Source organism: Nansenia antarctica (genome assembly GCF_963989245.1).
Source record: "Nansenia antarctica genome assembly, chromosome: 17".
Taxonomy (NCBI): domain Eukaryota; kingdom Metazoa; phylum Chordata; class Actinopteri; order Argentiniformes; family Microstomatidae; genus Nansenia; species Nansenia antarctica.
The window spans coordinates 14,912,852-14,924,081 of record NC_137687.1 but is presented as its reverse complement, the minus strand read 5'-3'; the positions used below and the strand labels follow the sequence as shown (position 1 = coordinate 14,924,081).

The window sequence follows — 11,230 nt, the reverse complement described above, 5'->3', positions numbered from 1 at the left end:
AACACCCCTCTCACTGCTAACACCCCTCTCACTGCTAACACCCCTCTCACTGCTAACACCCCTCTCACTGCTAACACCCCTCTCACTGCTAACACCCCTCTCACTGCTAACACCCCTCTCACTGCTAACACCCCTCTCACTGCTAACACCCCTCTCACTGCTAACACCCCTCTCACTGCTAACACCCCTCTCACTGCTAACACCCCTCTCACTGCTAACACCCCTCACCGTGCTAACACCCCTCTCACTGCTAACACCCCTCTCACTCAGACCCAGGGAGCCATGGGCAGGCTGGAGGAAGAGATTAGTGGAAGACAACAAAATGTAAACATTTCTAGCCTCATCTCTCCTGTTTTTCTTTGACTAATGGAGACACATGGTCTATGTATTGAACATGATTAAAACAAGAAAAAAAACAAAAAAAGGCCTAAATAAATCTCTACGGTCTTCCCTTCCATTCTTAAAAATCCCTTTTCACCTATCCTGTACTACCCCATGTATTTGTGGTTTCATGCTAAATGTGTTGGTGATGTGATCAGCGTTAACATGATCTCTTAACACTAGAACAGCCGTGCCTTTTTTACCTACTAAAAGAGCTTTACCATGCTCAACCCGCTATTTACACACAACGACCACTAGTTGGCCGCGTGTAAATTAGCCTGCCTCCTACACAGAAAATGTGAAAATGTAAGGATACTGGGTGGTAAAAAATGTAAGGATACTGGGTGGTAAAACGCACATATCTAGGAAAAGTCATGAAAGGAGAGTCCTGAAATTTCATCGAGTGCAAAGATATAACATTTTTCTTTACTCACAGGTCTTCTTCTTTACTCACATGACCCCTCGTGGCTGTTCTAGTGTTAACGGCTCCTTTCTGCTTCTTCTGTAGTCCCCGGCACAGCCGTGCTTTTCTCCCCCTTCCCCTCGCTGTGCTTTGTATCTCCACTGGTGTCAGCACCCCTAGATTAATGTGGAGTTTAATCGAGAAGCAATTGTATCGTTTTGCGTACATTTCCAATACACTGCCCTCTCAGGTATATTAGTTATGACTAGCCTGTGTTTTGCATTTAGTGCTTTGTGCTAACCCCATTCCATCACTCACCACCCCACACACTTACCTGAGCAGCCATCTTCTTTTCATTCCAGTAGCGGTTTAACATTTAGATTATTATATTCATTTAATGACAATGAAACATGTTTATGTTGGTGTCTGTTGTTCTCTGTGTCAGTACTGCAGATTCCTACTGTGTGAACAAAATTGTCAGTTAGTGGAACATGAACAAAGAGTATATGAGAATAAACATATATACACACACACAATCTCTTATGTTGTATGAAAAGGGTCAAATGAGCTACCAAGCGTAGCAATCCTTCCTCACGAACTGTCAGTTATGGTGTCTGTCAGCGCCTCAGTCGAGACGGTGTGTTTACTATACGTGTGTTGTGTTCTGCCCCGGGGACTCGACCTGCTCAACATCTCTCAGGAGTCTGGGACTCTGACTCTCACTGTTCCACCATGCAACGATACATTCTGCTCTGCTAACTAGAATGAGTTTCCCAGAAACCCTCTCCCTAGCTGGGTTAGGACCCACCCCCCGGTGTCCTGCTACGCCCTGAGAGATGGGGAGGGCTCGCCCCACCAGGTTCAATGTTTCATCTCTGTTTGGTGACTTTGTGACTGTCAAGATAATCCTAATAAAAAAAAAGTGTTACCAATTAAACTTTGTCCATGTATTTTATTTGCAATGATAGTTGATTAATAATAATAATAATAACATGGTGTGTGGGTGGTTAAGTGTGGTAAAATAATATGTAGAATGTAGCTGCTTCTAGAAGGCTGGTTGTGGTGTTCTGGGTAGAATGCTGGTTGTGGTGTTGGTGTTGTGTGTGGATAGACGGGGAGCTGCTTCTCGAAGTCTGATTGTTGTGTTAGATGGGTAATTAATGGATAGATGGGTAATTAAATTCTCATCCTTCAGGCGCCCATGAAAGAATTGTCTCCCGTCTGGCTTTCTTTAGTTTTTCCGCTTGCCCCTTTCCGCCTTGCTTCCTTATTTTCCCTTTGCTCCTTCCCAGGGTGAGTGACACGGCAGGTCAGGCCCTCCTGAGTGCCTCCGTCACCTGGCCCGCAGCCAGACCCTGGGCCCAGAGCCAAAGCCTTTGAGGGGCGGAAGCTGTGGAACCATTCAGGTGCCCTTAACTAGAAATCTGTCTCAGCCCGAGGGTAGGCAGGAGAGTTCAGTGTTTACGTTATGTTAGATTGTTTTTTAACGTCTGTGACCGCTGGGTTGTGATACTTTTTTTCCCTTCTTTTTTATTTTATAAAACCTTTTCTTTTACTTACAACCCGTAGCTCATTTGTGCGCGGACGGTATTGATTATGTGATCAAATGATTGAAGTTACAAAGAGCGCTCTATTTAAAACCACAGGCCGTCTGGGGGCCTTCCTGGGGTCAGCGTGAGTGATAGGGTTAGTGGGGAACTGCACAGCACTTGGCTCCGAGGACCATGGGTAATAATGCCAAACTGTTTCGTTGCCAAAATGTAAACCTCATGCAAACCCACACAACAAGAGAATGCGCAGAATTTGACTTTTGAAATGCAGTGCTGCATTTCTGGAGATGATCGGGGGAGATGCAGTGAAGTAAATCTGTACCACGTCACTGTGCGTTGTTACAAGGGTTTGGGCGATAGCTTTGATGCACTCCTCTTCAATTAATAATCAATGGATAATTGAAGAGGACTGTGTCATGAGAATGTCAGAGAGACAGAGAGAATGTTATGTTTAGCCAGATCACTGAACTAGGGAATGTCCCAATAATGTATAATAATGTATATTCTCTTTGAAAATATTTTGGGGATCCAAGCCCCAATCCCAGTGACCTGCTCACTTGTTTTTCCAAGGAGGGGGGACCGTTTCTGACAGGAAAGGAGGACTGTTTTGACAGATGTTGGAGATGGACCCTTGCCTTCAAAGAAAAACGCATCTGGAATATGCTTTCCACTACGCACTTTTTTTTGCGTCAACAGGTAAAGAAAACATTTGCTTAGTTGAAGAGATCGCAAGGTGATTGCACATTTTTATTTTTTTTATTATTAGCCTATGCCACACCTTTTGATAAAGTGCCATTATAGCCTATATTGTGAAAAGGGAGCATTGTTCTTCTTTTGGCTGTATTCCAACTGTTTGGATTTGAAATGAAACATTTACTATGAGGTAAAAGTAGAGATTCTCAGTTTTAATTCAATGTTGTTTTTGTTCAGATAAGTTTCACCATTTCACATACTCCCCCTCTATCATATGTGGCAGGGTCTGATGAACAAGTCCCCAATTAGGGCAAGGTCATTTGTCTGTTTATTCCCGATTATGAAAGGGCAGATTGTAAACTTTCAAATGATGTGAAAAAGTTGAAGTAATGCATATTTGAATGTTGATACCCCCCCCCCCAAATCAACGAACAGAGAAATTCAGCCTCAACGTTTTCACAGGCACGTAATGGGTGGGAACAATAGATGGTTAACTCCACCCCCAACCACTCCCTGTCATTATCTGCCTGTCATCTGTCAGTGGGGTTGCCAGCTAACCCTCAGGAAAAAAGCTTGCAACAAGCTAACACCTGTGTGGCTAGCCTAGTAAACACTGACACAGCATAGCATGTAACTCGCTACATAGTTATCAAACTAACATGTTTGGCTATGGCATGTAACTCGCTACATACTTAACAAACTAAAAAGTTTGGCTATGGCATGTAACTCACTGTCAGTGTGTCGGCAACAAACATACAAACTTAAAACTGTTGGTTTATGATATTGAGTGGGTTCTTCATCGCTTCAATTTTCATCATATGCAAAAAAAATAAAACATTTTTTTTCACAACAAGACTTGTTTTGCTCAATGGGTTTGCGAAGGGTTGCACAATTCCCATATATACAGTTATGGGCTATATACAGTTATGAGCTATGTACAGGTAGCTAGTACCGTGATGTTTATGTACAGTATCTAATGTGCTGAAGTACAAAATAAGCTATATCAGAAGACATGTGCAATGTGCAATATACAGTATGTGAAAGGTAGTAATGTAAACATCAGTAGTGCAAAGGTTATAGAGTGATATATAATGATCACATTAACCAGGGATGCGCAGCCATCAAAGTATTGTCATTGTCATCATAGTATTGCAGCAGTATCTTAGTATCCCAAGGGGGTACTACTTACAGATGTTGCAGGTTTTGAGGGAGCGTACAATTGGCATGCTGACCCGAATGTCCACCAGAGCTGTGCTGACTCCGGGAATGTCCACCAGAGCTGTTGCTGGTGAACTGAATGTTCATTCAAGCCGGTCACCATAAGCCGTCTCCAAAGTCGTTTCCAATTCCAATTCTCGGAAATGCCTTTGACGGCCTATGGTAGAGAAATGAACATTCAATTCACGGCAACAGCTGTGGTGGACATTCCTGCCAATTTGCACGCTCCCTCAAAACTTGCGACATCTGTGGCATTGTGCTGTAAGATAGAACTGCATGTTTTAGAGTGGCCTTTTATTGTGACCAGCCTAAGGCACACCTGTAATAATCATGCTGTCTAATCAGCATCTGGATATGCCACACCTGTCAGGTGGACGGATTATCTCGGCAAAGGAGAAGTGCTCACTAACACAGATTGAAACAAAATTGAGAACACAATTTGAGAGAAATAGGCCTTTTGTGTACGTAGAAAAAGAACAATTACTGCTTGGACAGTCGCAATTAGTCGCTGGTCGATTGGTTCTGAATGGATCATTTACTGACTATTATAGTCATACATTTAAAATGTACACAGGTTCTCTCTCTCTATCTATTCAGCTATCCATCTATTGGACTATCTGTATTCCAAATCATATTTTAAGTACAAAAATAAGACTTTTGCAAGCCCACAAGGTTTTTCTTCAGGGACTACCTTTCCTAGTTCATTCTGCCTCATGGCAGCCATACAAGCTGGTGCCATAGTGTCCCCTCCACCATATGTCACATATTATGAGATGGCTGTGGTGCCATAGTGTCCCCCCCTACACTTCACACCTGCTGTCACTCTTAATCTTTCTGATCAGTCCGCAATACCTTCTTCAAGACCTTCTTCCTCCTTTTTTTAGCAAACTATAAACTGCCATCTTGTTTTTGTGGCTAACTAGTGGTTTGCACCTTGCAGTGGAGCCTTGTAGTTGTGTTGGTGTGGTCCTCTGGGTGATACACCTGGCTGAAGAGACACGTACGTCTGACACGTCTGGTCATTATAGATGAGGCAACATGAAATTGATCGGCCCGATTTTGACAAAACTTTGCGTTGCCTTTGAAAACACATTGAACTTTTTTTTCTTCTGTGAAGGTGTTTTTATTTGGGGGTTTTTGAAAATATAAACACCAATATTTACACCGTTATTTCCGTTCGGCACCCATATACATATATCACTTTACACACCATTTCATTTAAACATAAACAAAAACGTCCCACAGCTCAGATGAGATGTGAGGTGCAGTTTGAGACCATGCGGGACAGAGAGCCGGGGTGGTGGTTCCTCCCGGGGCGGTGCCCCCAGCCCCTCCAGACCGGACCGACACCTGGTCCCGCAGACGCATGGATCTAACCAACTAACTATACACGCTACATGCGGAAAATGCGATGCAATAACCAAGGACTGAGTGCAAAAGTAAGAAGTTATCATTGGTATTTGACACGGGGAAAAGGCTACAGTGAATATTTTGGGAGGGGGGGGGGGGGGGGGGGAGGAACTGCAACTTGACTGTGGTGGGACAGCCAGGAGAGGAAACTCCTGAACACCTGAGTAAGTCGATGTCCTTTGACCAACATTCAACCCATAAAGAAGAAAAATTATGTCCTGTTGTGTTCCATTGCAAAACTGTTCATGAAATACGACAGGGTTTCAATGGAGCCGAAGTTCGTGGATTCACCACCGAGGGACTTCAGGCTGGGTTTCCAAACGCGCTCTGCCCGTCCAGGGTGGTCTGTGGTGGTGGTGGTGTTGGAGGTGGTGGTGGTCCTGGTGCTGTTTGGTCGGGTCGAAGGGTTTCCAACGTGGAGGACCGATACAGTAAGTTCACGACCCATTCTTAATGCTCATAATGTGTCTATTCACGTTTGGTACTTGTGCATGCTTTTATTATTATTATTATTATTATATCTACTATTAGCCTACTGCTATTATTATTATTTATCTGTTGTATTACATGGAGTCTGGGATATGTGGATTTTAAGAAAACAAAGGAATAGAGTTAAGTTGTAGAAGGTTAGAGTTAAGAGTTAAGTTGTTACTAGATATGGGGGGAGGTATGTTCACATGTGGGTGACATATTTCAGTAGAGAGAGATGGATCGAGAGAGAATGTCAAGGGGGGGCAGCCAGGCAGGATGAGGGTTACACATCTGTGTAGAATTACATTCATTAGGTTTGGTTCTCTGTTCCTGCCACGTGTGTGTGTGTGTTATTTTTTTCTACCGATGGTTGAGTTCACTCCTTCTCTGTTGAGACCAGGATCTAGTGGTGGGGGTGTAGCTTATAGCGCTCTGTAAGTCCTTTCTCCTACTCTCTTTACAATTCTCACCTTTCTGTCGTCAGTGGAAAATCTTGCCATGCCTATGTAAAGTTCAGTTGGATTCTTTAGATGTCCTTTCGTGTCTCTCCGTCCAGCAGGCTGGGGGTCTACCAGGGTTTCATACGGAGCCTTGGAGCTCCGTGCGTCATCGCCTGTCAGAAGCGACTTTGAGCCGATCCAAACGCTACGCCGTCAACCCGCTGGGCCAGAAGTGGGAGTATTTTAACCTGACCTACAAGTGAGCAGATGGGGAGGAGGGGAGAGGGTTGTTGTTGTTTTTAGGAATATTACATGGTTAACACTTGATCAGCCATGAGTAAAGCCTGTGAGTAAAAAGTTATATCTTTGCACTCGATCACATTCCAGGACCCTCCTTTCATGACTTTTCCTAGATATACGTGTGCGTTCTACCACCCAGTATCCTTACATTTTCAAAATCACATCAGGATAAGCTAGTATGAAGCTATTTTGCAGTTTTTCTGTGTAGGAAGCAGGCTAATTTAAAAGACCGGCCAACTAGTGGTCGTTGTGTGTACGTAGCAGCTTAGCACTGTAAAGAGGCGGCTCTTTTAGTAGGTAAAAAGGCACGGCTGTCCTAGTGTTACGGTATGGCTAGGTATAGACATATTTTCTCTGAAAGTTTGCGGTGAAATGAATACCAGACCCTAGAGAATCACAGAATTCACTTAATCTATTCCAAGTTTGCATTCCTGTCTAGGCTGGCGCCTGACCTGTCTGTCTCTCCTTTCATCTCCGTTTCCTCTCTTGTCAGGATTACAAAGTTCCCCAACACTCTGAACAAAGACGACACTCGTAAAGCGATCAGCATCGCGTTCACCAGGTGGAGCGACGTGTCCCCTCTCTCCTTCACTGAGATCACAAGCCCCAACAAGAGCGCTGACATCATCATTGGTGAGACAGATCACATGACAACAAGACCCATAAAGGGATTAACAACAACACGTATGGGTCTTAATCATTTCTGCTGAATGAAGGGTCCAGGTTAGATCCATCCTTACGTTAAAGTGTGTGTGTGTGTGTGTGTGTGTGTGTGTGTGTGTGTGTGTGTGCGTGTGCGCGTGCGCGTGTGTGTGCGCATGTGCGTGTGTGTGCGTGTGTGTTTGTGTCTCCAGGTTTCTACACCTTCAACCATACAGACTGCTGGTGGGCTCCTCTGCACCCGTGCTTCGACGGGCTGAACGGGGAGCTGGCCCACGCCTTCCTGCCCCCCCGGGGGGAAATCCACTTTGACAACCACGAGTTCTGGATCCTAGGAAAGTCCCGCTTCAGCTGGAAACAAGGTAGCGATACTTTAACTTTTTTTTTTTTTTTTTTTACATTTTTGGCATTTAGCAGACGCCTTATTCCAAAGCGACTTACAATCGATACATTTGACTAAGCAAGTGAATCATCAATCCACCAGTCGTACCAGGAAGAATACGAAGTTCTTAGGGAGAACGACCTGGTTCTTATTGTTCTTGTCCCCCTAGGTGTGTGGCTGAACGACCTGGTCCAGGTGGCGGCTCATGAGATCGGCCATGCTCTCGGCCTCTGGCACTCCCGTGACCCCCAAGCCCTGATGCACCCGAACGCCACCTACACAGGCCAGCGCAACATCGCCCAGGACGACATCTGGGGCATACAGCGCCTTTATGGTCAGTACCAGAGTAAAGTCAAAGTCAAAGTCAAAGTCAAAGTCAGCTTTATTGTCAATCCAATATATGTACAGACATACAGAGGGCTGACATTGCGTTTCCCTCTCATCCACGGTGCATAGCAAACAAAAACAATAAATAAGAATATAATATGACAAGATTAAAAAATAACTATATAAACAACAACAACAACAACAACAACAACAACAAAAACTAGATAAAATATTTGAAATGTGCGGTACAGTGTACAGGGGTGGAATACAATATGAACAATGATAATAGTGCAATAGTGGTAGTTGGCTCAGTATAATAGAAGTACATTGGTGCATCTATTAATAAACAGAAATGAACTTGTCTGGTGGAAGTACACATCGCTACAGCAGTAGGCCACCTGTAGGAACTAGTTAACACCATAGTTGTGGCACTGTGCAAGCCAGTGGTTGTCTAGTGGTGATGTGAGGATTGACTGTGTGTCCCCTTGTCTAAATGTAAGGGGTATGGTATGACTGTGTGTACCCATGTCTAAATGTAAGGGGTATGGTATGTGGACGGTGGGGGGGGGGGAGGATGGCCCTTATTTTGGCCCTAATATCCCTTATTTTCCATTATTTGGGGGAAAATATCCCTTATTTTCAAATCCCAACGTTGACAGGTATGTGGCTGATGCGTGTGTTTTGTTTCAGGCTGCGTGGATAAGAGGAAGATGTGTGCTCCCTGGGCTCGCCTGGGCTTCTGTGAGAGGAGGAAGAGCTTCATGAAGAAGAACTGTCCCCATCGCTGTGACCTGTGCTATGGTTAGACTGAGAGCAATAGTTTGGAAGATCTGCTTGTCTGATATTTGAGTTGTATCTTTCCATGTGTCTCTCCAGACACTTGCTATGCGCTAGCTTAGTCATTCCCTGCGCTAAAGGTTTCAGGGCTACTCAGTAGGTTTTAGCCATTATAAATGAAACTAAACAACAATATATGAGGACACCAATGACCTTGAGAGAGTGACTGACTTGTAATGTACTGTAATATAGAAAAAAACATGGTTTTGTTTTGATTGTTTGTTTTTTCTTTAAATGAGGGCCGCAAATCTAATTTAGTGTGAAATGGGGGTGGTCTGGGTGAAAAGAGTTGGGAACCGAAGGTATTGGAAATGTGTCTATTCAGGCTTTACCCTGGCCCACCGAACCACCGTACTGCACTGTGCTTTATCCTTAAATGACTTGAAGTCTAATTGAGGGAGTCCTGCTTATCTAACTGTCTTGGTATGTGATTCACTTCCTGTAGAACCTCTCGAGGCCGTTACCACGCCAACTCCACCTCCTGCCAACGTCAAGATCAAGATGATTCCCCGTGGCAAGGTCGTGGGCTTCCGCTGTGGGACGAAAAACACTCGATCGCCTCCTAAAGTCAGGTGGGATACTTTACTTACTGCATTTTAATCGTGCTGATATCATTACCAGATCTTGATCAAAATAGTATTTCAATGACTTTCAAGGCTCCTTACACAAAAGTGTAATGGAAGATGTTCAATTGAAAATGTGAGTAGTTATAATGGATTTGTGTTTGGAAATACTATGGGAAAGAAATTGTCTAGTTAGTAGATTATTAAAAATTAAGACCACAAGCAGAAAAATACAAAATTAGTAAATTTCTTTCACTGAACAAACCCTGATATAGTGCTGGTTTAGTCTGGTTTAGCCTGGGTTAGCCTGGTTTAGCCTGACCCTGTACAAGTCTTTAGCGACACCTTGAGGTCTTTGACTTTAAACTCTTACAGTTGAAATACATTTAGTCAAAATGCTGAATCATTCAACCATTCAATTTACCTACCCTGGCCCTCCCCCAGCTGGTACAAGGATGGCGAGCAGCTCCTGACCTCCATCCCCGGCTACATCATCATGAAGGATCGTGACCTTCGCATCGTCGCCAACGAGTTCAACGAGGGCACGTACACCTGTCGAGTCCATCGGCTTGGCAACGTCGTTTCCGCTAATTCCTGGGCCATCCGTCTAAAACCCGAGCAGCCCTCTAACAGCTGATTGGTTCAACACTCTAACAGCTGATTGGTTCAACATTCTAACAGCTGATTGGTTCAACATTCTAACAGCTGATTGGTTCAACATTCTAACAGCTGATTGGTTCAACATTCTAACAGCTGATTGGTTCAACATCCAACGGACCAATGAGGGGTAGAGTTAGTACCTGGGAGGAGAAGGGCAGTTGTGTTTCACCATCCAGAGCTGCTGAAGCCTCTAACACAGTGAAATGCAGAGAGCACATACAGCGCCTTTGGGAAGTATTCAGACCCCTTCACTTTTTCAACGTTTGTGTGTGTGACTCAATTTAAAACGTATTAAATCTATACAGTTAAGTGCAAATGGTAGCGTGATGTGCAATGACATACCATGTCATACAATGGTGACTGGATGTATATGTGCAGTGGTTATACTGTATATAAATTGAGATGAGATACAATGTGCAATTGTACAGGCTATGATACATATGATACATATATTATAAATATGTTGTATATAGTGAAGTATACAAAAATACAGGCTGTGGGCTATGATACACAGGGATGGGCTATGTACAGCATGATCTACACAGAACACAACTGTAACTGTATTGATTTGCATAGAAATCAATTACACACTGTGGATGTCAGGATGTCACTACTAGCTCAGCAAATTTCATAATTTTCTCTTGATTCTGATACTCCCCAGTCCCTGCCAGTGACAAACATAATTCAACTTATTCAAGTGATTTGTTGACGACATTTTTTAATTTTAGCTAATTAGCTAAGTCATAGCAAAGGGTCTAAGTACTTATGTACATGAGGTATTTCTGTATTTACATTTTCGTTTTGTCATTCTGGGATATTGTGTGTGGATTGATGGCAAATTCTTTTTTAATTTAATCGATTTTAAATTGAGTAACACAACAAAATATGGGAAAAGCGAGGGGGTCTGAGTGCTCTCCGAAGGCGCTGTGTGCTGA

At 43.6% G+C, this 11,230-nt stretch overlaps 2 protein-coding genes across 2 annotated transcripts in view; one reads left to right on the top strand and one right to left on the bottom strand.

Annotated features, from left to right (window-relative positions):
* The window catches only part of LOC308172729 (NADPH--cytochrome P450 reductase-like), a 155,452-nt gene that overhangs the window by 74,448 nt on the left and 69,774 nt on the right, over positions 1-11,230 (bottom strand). The gene's annotated exons all lie outside the window — the stretch shown is intronic.
* mmp23bb (matrix metallopeptidase 23bb) lies at positions 5,922-10,272 on the top strand (the record flags this gene model as incomplete). The annotated part of the gene is made up of 8 exons (XM_080547316.1): positions 5,922-6,086; positions 6,686-6,825; positions 7,360-7,499; positions 7,721-7,888; positions 8,078-8,242; positions 8,926-9,036; positions 9,518-9,644; positions 10,080-10,272. 8 exons carry the CDS (start codon positions 5,922-5,924, stop codon positions 10,270-10,272), a joined length of 1,209 nt encoding a protein of 402 aa, XP_080403442.1.